The 11,837-nt window shown below is 43.5% G+C and overlaps 2 protein-coding genes across 3 annotated transcripts in view; both read left to right on the top strand.

Annotated features, from left to right (window-relative positions):
• Positions 1-155: 155 nt before the first annotated feature.
• On the top strand, positions 156-4,818 carry vps25 (vacuolar protein sorting 25 homolog). Its single transcript, XM_020104811.2, has 6 exons — positions 156-314; positions 1,532-1,677; positions 2,348-2,401; positions 2,772-2,860; positions 3,382-3,457; positions 3,963-4,818. Exons 1-6 carry the CDS (start codon positions 268-270, stop codon positions 4,073-4,075), a joined length of 525 nt encoding a protein of 174 aa, XP_019960370.1. The 5' UTR covers positions 156-267; the 3' UTR covers positions 4,076-4,818.
• A 137-nt stretch (positions 4,819-4,955) lies between these two features.
• Positions 4,956-11,837, top strand: part of wnk4a (WNK lysine deficient protein kinase 4a) — a 35,658-nt gene continuing 28,776 nt past the window's right edge. For both annotated transcript variants that reach the window (XM_069517150.1, XM_069517148.1), the window contains exons 1-2: positions 4,956-5,853; positions 6,099-6,761. In XM_069517150.1, the coding sequence (XP_069373251.1) occupies positions 6,132-6,761 (630 nt within the window). In that variant the 5' untranslated portion in view covers positions 4,956-5,853; positions 6,099-6,131. The remainder of the gene's footprint in view (positions 5,854-6,098; positions 6,762-11,837) is intronic.

The raw sequence follows: 11,837 nt of genomic DNA, 5'->3' as shown, positions 1-11,837 counted from the left end.
ATGGACGTTCCTCAGAAAGCACTGTACTTGAATGCTCCTCATTCCACCTGTGATGATTCATGATGTCTATACAGTTTTATTTGTGTTCGTCTTTTTTTGTCAAATCTAATTATAAGTATTAAACATCTTTATACTTGTGTTTATCTTTATTTTATATTCTATGTGTTTTTTGTTTTTTTTTAGTTCCTTCAGTGCAACTCGAGTCGTTGTTGGTCGGAACCATTTGAGGGTGGGGACGTGTTTGCGGAAGCTGTCAGCTGTGGAACCATGAGCTTTGAGTGGCCCTGGCAGTACAACTTCCCACCGTTTTTCACGTGAGTTCGCGTTTTCCTCGGTCTCATGTTAATCCCACGAACCACATCGATTCATTATCCTCCGCCGTTTTTAACGTCGTCGGTTCGAAATGTGCGGATTTACGAGCTAGCATCATGCTAGCCGACTAACTGGCTAAGCGAACCGGCTAGGGAAGTGGATTTACTCACTCGGAGGATTTAAAAAGAAAAAAAAGTTTATCCAGCAGCTTCTGTCGGTTTCCCTTCAGCTGGTTGACTCAGCGGGTCATCGTGCAAACATCCACATCCACATTTAAAATCAGCGACCGTGTGTAGCTGTGGCTAGCTGTTAGCTCTGTGTCGATCTGAGCCGTCAGCTGCACGAACACGTCCACGAACCCGGTGCTGCAGAACAACTTCTGCGACTCATCGGGTTCTGCGACATGTTGCTGAGCTTCAGAAGGTTTTTTTTTTTATTTAAAGACGCATAGAAACGATCGTAACGACACCGAGCGACACAAGGTGAAGACACCGAGGTGGGGAAAGGTGCAGGTTTACAAAACTGTGCTAATCTTCTGAGATCAAGACAAATGTTGACATTCACATCTGTGCAGATTCTAACTATGGTTATCATGCACACTGACAGACTGTTTAATAAAACTTTAAGTCCTCGTTTCCTGATTTGTGCTGAAACTCTTTTAAAGAGGTGGGGTTTTTTTTTTCCAATCAAATTCTATTTGTATATCCCTTATTCACAAATCACAATGTCTCTGCTCCAGGAAAATAAGGTGCGACATCCTCTGTTCTTAACTCTCAACAAGAGTAAAGAAACACTTCTAAAAGAAATATATTAACCGGGAGAAAAGAAGGTAGAACCCTGTAGAGACACATGTGAGGACTCCCTCTCCCAGGACACACAGAGGAGCAACAGATGCTGCATGAAAGGAAGAACATGGTTATTTCTATCAGTGAGGAGGAGCTGCATAACAGAGACCTCTGGGTTCAATGCTACACAGTTCTGCAGCACTGTGTGTGTGTGTGTGGTGTACACTGATGGCTTTTATAATTATTATTATTATTTATAATTATAATGACTCTGCAACCTAGAGACAGTTGATAAGTGTTAAACTGAGAAGTACTTATTATCTCATGTATACAATCAAAGTTAAGGAAGAGCATACTGAAACTAAATCTACAGCTGTAGTGAATCTTTTGCTGAAGGAGCTTCATGTCTTCTGCTCATCTCTTTTTTCGGACAGGCTACAGCCCAATGTTGACACGAGACAGAAACAGCTGGCAGCATGGTGTTCCCTGGCTCTGTCGTACTGCCGGCATCACAAGCTCTACACCCTGGACATCATGGAGGCTCAGGAAAGCCCCGTGTTCAACAACAAGAAGATAGAACGTATCCTAAACCGTCACCGTGCTCAGATGTAAATTCTGAGGAGCCAGTTTAAAATCCCTGGTGCTGCTCCTCTTGTTTACCTTCATTGTTTGATTTGGACTGTGAGTCAAAGGTTTAAAGGCTGCCTCTTTTATTGGGATATAAATTAAACTTCACCCGGAGGATATTAACGTTGCCATATTAACGTTGACGTTTAAAGTTCAGATTTGTTTAAACTCTTATCAAGGGATGTATACGACTTGATTATCATCTGATTTAGGCTGCTCTGGTGCAGTTGAAGTGAGATCTGTTCCAAATGTTTTGTGTCCACTTTACCAAAGTAAGAGTTGGGGTTTGGGATATCTCTTGCTGCACACGTACACAGCCAATAGACATCCTCCGAAATTATCGTAAAGTTGAATCACTAGCTCTCTGAAAGAAGTTTTAATATTAAAACCTTCTTGAATGTTGAACTCATTGACCATTAGCTTTGGTTTGATGTAATAAAATTGCAACAGCATGTTAGTTTCAGTTTAGAGGTCAAATTAGAGTACAGGTGATCAGATCCCAATGATTATATAAAATGTTAAACCTCTGAACTTTTACAGGTGTTAAAAAGGTTTTCAGTCATTCATGCATTGAGCGCAAGCTACACAAGTTTTTGTTTTTCCTCCCCTTAACTGAAGTCCAGGAAAACTGTCAATGGAAGCAATTCAAGTTGTGTTTGAGGAGCTGCGGAAAAAAGGTACATTTTGTTCTGTCTGGATGTTTTTCCAGGTGTAACTTCAGGTTCCTAATCACCGAAGGGACTTCAACACAAGTCTCTTTAGGGTTTTCTGACCTATTCAATTGTCATTTTCACATTCCGTTCCTACGTTGTTCAAACATTGTTCTGTCATGACTTCCTGCCAAATTCTCCCTGATGGGATCTGGCACTCTGATTGGTACAACCCCTTTCAACCATGCTCCTGGTGTAATCCTACAAAATGAATTTGCATTAAGTGTTAAGATCATTAAATTGGAACCTAAACAAATTCTTATTTCATCGTCTCACTCCCAAATTCTTTCTCGAGAACGCGTTTGACTTCTTGTGTTATTGTTTCGACTGACCTCAGGTAACCTCGAATGGTTGGACAAAAACAAGTCCCGGTGTTTAGTCATGTGGAGACGACCAGAGGAGTGGGGCAAGTTAATATACCAGTGGGTGAGTCATCAAACCAGGAGACATCGTGTTCTCTCTGTGAAACTGGGCATTTTTGTTCATTTGTGGTTTGATAAAGAATGAAGAGAAAGTGCAAAGTGTCCTTTCAACGTCATAAACAAGAGGATCCTGTCGTTCAGTGTAAAAATATTATGATGTTATCAAAGTGACTTCAGATATTAATTTGCTAATATGCACAATATTTTAAGACCACTTAGATCTTTACGCCTCAGGGAACATAATGTAAATGTGTTTTGTGTCACTGCTAAGATGAAAAAAAAAAGAAGTAAATATTGCCTCTGAAATGCAGTTTGAGGGAAAACTCACTGACCGGCGGCGTGTCAACACATATTTCCAGTTTACTACAGTGCATGTAAACGTGTTGTTCCATTACATAGGCAACATGAAAGAGTCTCAGTAAAGCAGGATCTGTTTTGCACACTTGACATTCATTACATTTGTTTTAAGAAACTCTGATATTATTTTTGTGTGCGTGACTTTTATTCTTTATTCTGCTGTTTTAGGTTTCCAGAAATGGGATGAACAACTCTGTGTTTACACTTTATGAGTTGTCCAATGGTGATGACACAGACGGTGAAGGTATGGTTCCATTAAAATACATCTGCATCAACACGTGTTTAATTTAAATATCAAATATAGACTAATATAGAGTAATGTTTTTAGTTTGTATTAGAAAACCTTTTATTAATGTGAATAATTGTTTTATTATTATTGTTTTTTACTGGACTATTACAATAGAAAGTATAAAGATGGAAGGCACATCTCCACTTCCTCCCATTGTATAAAAAGTAATATAAATATCCCAGACAACAAAAACCCAAATATGATCTAAAATGACAAAAAACTTCTTTGAAAATTAATTGAACGTGTATTTCTTCGTTGGCTCCATGTCCCATTTGAATTATGAGGGAGGCAGGATTTCTGAGCTATACTGCAGCCAGCCAGCAGGTGGCGATATACATTGTTTGGCTTACCTTCTGTGGAGCTGCCATGTCGTCCATCTTTATATGCAGTCTATGTTCTGAACACTTAACTGTTTATTTTCATTCTGCCGTCTGACCTGAACCTTACTTTGTTCTCCCAGAGTTTCACGGTCTTGAAGACTGGATGCTCCTGCGCTCGTTGCAGGCTTTACAAACAGAAGGCAAAGCTGAGCTCATGACCATGGAGGACGGAAAGGGCGTCAAATTCTTCTGAAACGGTGCTGGAATCACACTCGCTCTGTCTGGGAACCCTCATACTCTACCTTACAGGCACATTTTTAATAGTTAGCCATTTATGGCTGCGCAGGGTGCACCTCAGTGCCCAGCCCGGACGATGCTGGTCCAGTAAATGTTGCCTTTTGGTTTTCGCCCTGAAATTCTTAGTCTTTTCTTATTGGAGGAGAAGTGTTTGGGTTAAAGAGCATTTTAAGAGGCACCATGTTCGAAGTTTTCACAGGTAACATTTGTTGCCATGTAAACATGCAATTAATCTATCAGGGCACTAGATACCATTATGTTTGAATGCTTAAGGGGATTATCTTTTCCCACCAGCTGTACCTTTACTCTCTTTATTGTAAATACAGGAAGTAAATATATACCGGTTTTATGCCAATTTTTCCCTGTTAATACATTTTACATGGTGGAATTAGCTCGGGACCTTTGCTCGGATGTTGTTCCTCCTGCTCCAACTTCGAAGAAATCCCAGAACACAACACCAGAGGGACTTTTTTATTTTAAGAATAAAAGCTTCCAGAAGAGGAACTCCACAGAGACTCGCTCCACCGATCCCGGCTCGACTCAGCTGAGTGTATCAACTGCGGACTTCGTGTACAGATTGCTGTCATCCTGTCATATTGTGCAGTAGCTACTGTGACGCTCCTCTCTCTCTCTCTCTCTCTCTCTCTCTCTGTAATCTTTTTTCATATCATGTAGGAAAATAAATTAGATCTTTGCTAATGTTGTCTCTTCACAATCATCTCTTGTCATCCCAAAGCGACGTGCTTGAAGTATCTTTGAGGTTTTTTTTTGTGATACAGGATAATGTGAACTGGGCCCCACAGTGCAGACGTGCAGATTCCAACCACACTGATGGAGATGTGCTCTAAATTCTGCCTGCAGCTGTACAGTGAGTGACGGGGGCCCAGTCCACTTGCATCATGAGCTGCTGGGTCCCAAACGTGCATGAGTGTGTGTTTGCTCTCTGATAACGCGCAGCGTGAGATCATGTGGGACAGGAGGGGCCCAGTGTGGGCATTGGTGATAAAGGTGTCCTGTTTCTGCAGCCAGCTCTCTCTCCGGCCTGGCTCCCCCTGCAGGTCCGTCCACTCCGCACTAGTATCTCCTTTCATCCGATTTTATAATGAAATTAGATTTAGAGAAGTGACTCATCTTATTTCTGAGGAATTTGAGGAGTTGACGTCTTGATCAGTGGAGGAGGAGGAGGAGACATTTGCTGTTGCTGCTCCTGCGCACACGCTGTGAAGTGGAAGGCATTTGGCACTTGTTCAACAAATGAATTCTAAGAAAAATATAAATATATTCACCCTCTATTAAAAAGAAAAAACTTCGCTTCCTTTACATCTCATGCATTTTGCACAATACTGCTCCAGTTTAGACGTTTAAAGATATTCCACTGATCTTGTTGGACACCAATTACGCATCAGAAGTAAAACTCCAGCGGAAAAACACGATGATGCTTTTCTACAGAATTACTTTGCAAACACTTTTCTGGTGATGTTGTAGTTCGTCCCTGTGTGTTGGAGCTGTGGGCGCGTCAGAGCAGCGAGGGGCGGAGTTGGGTGCGCGCACTGGGAGCGCACAGGACGCGCAGCCCTCCGGTGCTCTGTTGATATAGGCAGCTCCGTCCTTCCACAGGAGGTTATGGCTGAGGACTTTGTGAAGACAAGAGGACACCGGGGATTATTTGATGGAAACTATGCGTTTTCGTGCGTAATAGTGTGAAATATCTTCTCCACTCAGCAGCTGGGATGAGTAAGTATTCTTCTTATTCCTCTTGTTTTTTAAAAGAAATCAAGTTTCCAAGGGTGGAAGTCGCCACAGGTGGAATCAGCCTCTTATATTAAAAGTCAGTTTATGGTTTATTCTGTTTTTTTTTTGTTTTTTAATTGTGTGACAGACTTTTCTTTAAAGCCACCCACTCCTTTGACATCATGGAAAAGTAACGCGCCACTTGCAGTAACTGTACTCTGTTGTCCTCATGCCTTTTCCACATCCAGGCTCCAGATCAAGGAGGCGTTGAGCCTGCCAACATGTCCCACGCACAGGTCGAGATACCAGGACGCGGGTTCCCAGGCCTCCCTGTGGATATGACCGACGACTGCTTGTCCCGGGTGCCATCCGTGCTGAGGACGCACGGCTTGGGCGCACGCAGAAACTCTTACGGGCTGCAGAAAATCAGCATGGACATGGATTCGCCTTTATACAGCGGGGCCCTCTCCAAAGCCCTGTCCTGGTCCGCCGAGAACATCCTGACACTGTCCGAGTCCAGAGTAGAGGAGGAGAAAACCTCTCCACCGTCCCCGTCCCCGGTCTCCAGCCCGGGCACCAGCTCCAACACGCCCCCAGGCAGCCAGGAGCCAGACGCCGGCTCCCTCACTCACGGCAGCTGGGAACCCGTCCAGAGATCCAGGGGCCGGGCCGCCAGCTCGGACTCTGAGAGTGAACTTCACAATAAGCAGCACAAGACATTGTCTCGCATCACCTTTGACACCCAGTCTGAGCAGGAGGAGAAGGAGGACGTGGAGACCAAAGCGGTGGCAACTTCCCCTGATGGAAGATACCTCAAATTCAACATAGAGATTGGAAGAGGATCCTTCAAGACGGTCTATAAAGGGCTGGACACCGAGACAACAGTGGAGGTGGCATGGTGTGAGCTCCAGGTATGGACTGATTTCACTTTTTAAGTTTGTTTTAATTCACGTCTTTTCCTCCTTCCTTCAAAAGTCTGTCTCTTTTCTGTCCATCACACAAACATTGCATAAACTGCACCTTTACCTCCCTCTCTCTCTTCCCCCATCAACACATGAAAGCCAGGTACTCTATCTGGGTTCATACTCTCCCTGCCTCCCCACCCCCACCTCTCTAACCCTCCCTCCCTCCCTATGTGAAGCAGCTAATCTACTGCATTTTATTCCTCGTTGACCTTGACTCTGGATGTGCCAGGCCTGTGCCCGGTATCCCAGGTCATCCTGTCAGCAGTCGGCTCCAACCGAACCACTCCTCCTGCCATGATCCCCTCTAATCTCTGTTTTCATTATCAACCGGTGACACAGAGGCCCATCTCTTTTGAGTGTCTCACGTGCTGGAGACTGGAGGCAGCTGTGATGGTCCACCCTCTTGTGTGTGATGATAGAGCCGTACGCACTTTGCAATGTTTCCATTTTTGTGATATGGAAGCGGTGAGAACACTCAGGGCGTTTGCAGGGCGCTTGTGCTTATATGTTACATGTGAACATGAGAGGTGAAACAGACCCACTACTGATGAACTCTGCTGTAAAGTTGCGGAGGGGTCAGAACTTTTTTTTTTTTTACATCCCAGTGTTTGGCATTTAGTCACCAAACAGCCTGGGTAGCAGCTGCCCCTCCTCTTGCTGACACGGTTTGATAACACAGTGGAGGATTTAAAGATTTAAGCTTTAAGTCCACCGTTAACATTTGCCGGTTGTGTGTGACGTGCGTGTGTGATAACCTCAAATGAAACCCTGCGCCACTGACACTGAACTACAAACCTACTGGCAACAATATCTTTTTTTCTCATCAGCTGTATCTTCAAGATAATGGAAGCTGTTTTAAGATTCGGCTGCACATGAAAGCACCTTCTCCCTTCGCTCGATGGAAGATGCACAGAGGTAGTCTTTGTTTTCGCATGTGAGCTCTGCAGGAAGCACCGGAGCACCGACAGTCAGGGATTATTCAGGGTGAAGTGAACCTACCCTCGAGGCTCAAGCTCCAGCAGCAGCAGGTGGGGACGGCTGCCTCAAGGTCCCACCTGTCAGTTCACACAACAGGTGTCTGTTAAGAGGAGATAGACACACAAGTCAGTCCTGGGCCTCTGATAGACACAGATGTCCCTTCACCTGCACTGTAACAACACAAGTCTTTGCTGTCTCACACCCTCGGGTCAAACGCAGGCAGGAGTTCCTCGTTGTTTGTGGTTTTGACTTTTAAAGTAAGCCTCTGCTTTTGTGGTACGAAACACACACTAAGATTATGCTGCAGCTCCGTGAGCAGGGGGGGGGGGCACGCTGGAGAACGAGCATGCTGTTTCATCTCGTCGCTTGAGACATGAGCCCAGTTAAGCTCCTTAATCGCTCCTAATAAGCTTAAAGGTGGCCTTTGTTGATATGGTTACTGTTGTGGCACGTTAACCTCAAAGAGACGGACTCAGCCAACAGAGGTGTTTCTTAACCAGAATCGCCACCAGTCCTCTGCATGTGCCCCCGATCGCTTAAACGAACACAAAAGCTGGCTGTTGGTGGCTAAACACCATCACTCCCGTAATGTTGATGGAGCAGCAGCCGAAGGTGCGTCATTGCAAGTCAAGTAGAAATGCCTTAAGCTCTTTTAATTATGTATTAGGAGGCCCGAGCTGTAATCAGCAGGAAGTGAAGTTCAGCTCTTAATAACGAAAAGGAAGTTCAGACAACATCTGATTCCCACTTTGGCAGATCATCCTTTGAATTAGTCATGATTCCCACTGAGAGATGTGTCGTGGCTGTGGTTGCACTGAGACAGGTCTGTCTGGGCGTTGTTCAGGGGAACTTTGTGTTCTAGCAGAAAAAATAAACAATGCATTTAGATTCCTCCGTGACATGCAACACCGCAGATCAACCGAGGACAATTAACCACCAGACTCACTGCTCATAAACAAACACATGTTTATTTCAAGACTATAATACATCAGAAATGTAATAAAACAATCAACCGGAAGTTTGTATTAGCTCTGACATAAGTCTATCACACTATAAGGAAACAAGATTTATATATAAGAGCCTTTTCCTTGAGGTTTTGTATGTGTGTATATATTCTCTACTGTTAGAAGATGATAAAGACAGACTGATATTTTGTGTTATCAGCCAAAATCTAGAACAGATATTCCAGCACCAGCATATACAGTATGTCCGCTGATCAAATCAAGATCTTGTTTCTCTTATTTGAGGTTGTTCTCATCACACTGATGTATGTTGGTTTTCATTATTTATGTCATGCTATAAAAACATGGTGAAAGGTCAGTACTGGCAGATGAGACTCGTCGAGTGCGTTTTATTTACGGGACCGAGCTTCCGACATCCATGTGGTCATTTAAAAAAGTGTTGCCCTTACACACTTTGAGGAGCAGAAAGTCAATTATCCCGTTTACTACATGTGTTACTGCAGTTTCTAAAAAGTTGAACATAGTTTTAATCGGCCTGGTACAAAAAAAGGTGGCAGCTTGTAACCCCTCCCCCCAAAGGTCCACAGGTAACTCGGTGTAATACAGGCAACCTCGACAGAGCCTGGAAAGAAATGCAGTGGTAATAAAAAATGGATGAGCTATTGCAATTGTTCCCTCCCACTCCCATTCATCACGCGGAGACAGAGAGTTTACAACCCGCTGCCACTCTGCTGGTGAATGTCACTCATTGCTGAGTTCACTAAAGTGCAAGAAGTATGACGCGCTGCAGTCACTGAACAGACCTGTTCCCTATAAAGGGCACTGGTTGATTTTCTTCAGGAGACACATGTTTCATTTTTAACCTTAAACCTGCACACGCTCTGTAATCGTGCTCAGTGTAAACAGCCTCACCGCAGCTACCTGTATTCAGCAGTATCAGTTTATGAGGGCCTCGCTTAATGCAAGACTGGTTGAGTGCATAAAAAAAAAAAACTGACCCACGACCAATTAGCCGTCTCTTTTGATGCATAAATACAAGCAGAGACAGTTTTCTGCTGATGAAGACAAACCAAAGGTGGCGTACTCCGTGTGTGGTCGTGGTTTTTGTTGAAGTCACAAACTTTATTTTTAAATTGAGTTCATTTTAATCCTGACACACATACAGTCTGTCCCCTGGTGATGCTGCCCAGTGTGGGCTATTATTAATCATTGTTACCGACAGTATATCTTCATTAACTTGCCCAGAGAACGTCCAAAATACACATGCAAGGATGTTGACTCGTGCTAAAAATTGTGAGCCCATCACCTCCGTCCTAAACACTCCTCTTTGGCTCCCTGTTCATTTTACAATCAGATGTAAGGCTTTTCTCCAGACCCCATCTTATATCTCAGGTTTTCACCAGCAAAAGGCAAATCGTCCGATATCAAGACTCTCAGAGATGCATTGGTGTCTGCATGTTTGCCAATATGAAAACTTTTAATTTTACTGAATAAACACGCATTACATTTTACATAAAAATAGTGGATTTATATTTGGCTGCATTAGTGTTTTCTTTTGAATTTATAATAAAGTTTTGGTTTCAAACTGTAAAACATCAAGCCTTGGGTTCGATGACGACATGCTGGGAATCATTGGCACTTTTTAGAATATAAATATCGACCAAGTTATTTATACATTTATCTCAGGAAATGTTTTTATTCCCCCGTTATCAGTGTAGCCCCAAAAAGCCTTATCAATTAGGCCCCTCCCCCTCTCTCTCCCTCTCCCTCTCCCTCTCTCTCTCTCTAGCCTTGGCCTCATACAGTCCTGGCTGTGTAACCTTTATCTGACTGTGGCTAGTGTTCAGTGACACAACACAAGCTTCCTATCAGTTCCACTGTAGCCAACGTCAGCCCTGTCTTTCCTCGTAGGGCCCATGCTGAAGCGAGATGCATCTTATCAGAGCAAGCCAATGTTCTCCGAGGAGAAAGTGAAGGAGGCCCGCAACGATAGTCGGCGTTTACACACACGGCAACGCGTCACTTTGACGCGAGGGCTGTTTGTTTTGTTTTGTTTTTTTAAGTAGCGCTGCACAGTCCTTAAGGAAGGCCACACTGCGTCACCTATGAAACTCGTACTGTACTAAATGTGCATTTATTCTGCGATTGCTGCCGCAAGATACAGCTTGTCTGTATCGTACAGTTTTCACTCAGCGCTGTGACTAGATAACAGTGTCGCATTGGCCGCTGGTGATAGTACATGAGTGTTGTTCCAGGGTGGATAATGAAGGTACAAGCCGGGGCAGCGTGGTGGCTCTGTGTTCAGGGGCCCCGGGGCTGTTGCGTGTGTTTGTATGTTACTGGAAATGGAAGTGCTTGTAGGTGTGTTTTCCTGTATGTCTTGGCTGTGTGATAGGTTGTTGACCGTCCCCTCCCTTTCACCTAATCTGTGCCGGGGGAGGCTGCAGGCTGTGACCTTTAGGGGATAAGAGGGTCCTGAAAAGAAATGGTAAAGAAAAGAAAGAGGGGATTTAAATGTTTTAAATCTGTTTAAGTCCGTCAAAGATAAGTACCACATGTAGTTTTACTAAAGTAAAATAAACTTGCTCAAGTTGAAGTAATAATACAATAGCTTGAGTAGGTGGTTTTTGATTTACGGAAAGTTAAACACGATAGGTCAGATAAGCCAGTGTTAGTCAGGCTTCATTCAAACACAGTAATCAGACTTTCTGTTTGGTTTATATTTAAGACCTTAACAAACATCCACAATATTCTTTCAATTCACAACATGAAATATGTAAGTATATCATCAGCTCCCCATCAGAATAATAAAAGTATTTGGAAAATGCGTTGATCAGCAGTGGAGTAAAAGTGAATATAAAGTATAGATACATGAACGATGTACTTACTGAAGTAAATGTACTTTGTTGCATCTCACCAGTGTCAGTGCTGCACTTAACTCTGCAGGACACAAACTGGGAAACTGGTTTTTCATCCTCCAGATGAAATGGCTGAGCTATTATGCTTTTATTTCCAGCTGTGTACTCCTGGTAAAGCCTGTTTCTGCTGACTCACTGCTTTTATTAGACTCCTTCTGCATAGT

Source organism: Paralichthys olivaceus, chromosome 21, assembly GCF_024713975.1.
Source record: "Paralichthys olivaceus isolate ysfri-2021 chromosome 21, ASM2471397v2, whole genome shotgun sequence".
In the NCBI taxonomy this organism is placed as follows: Eukaryota; Metazoa; Chordata; class Actinopteri; order Pleuronectiformes; family Paralichthyidae; genus Paralichthys; species Paralichthys olivaceus.
The sequence above is the reverse complement of the archived record's forward strand: the minus strand, read 5'-3'. Positions and strand labels throughout refer to the sequence as shown.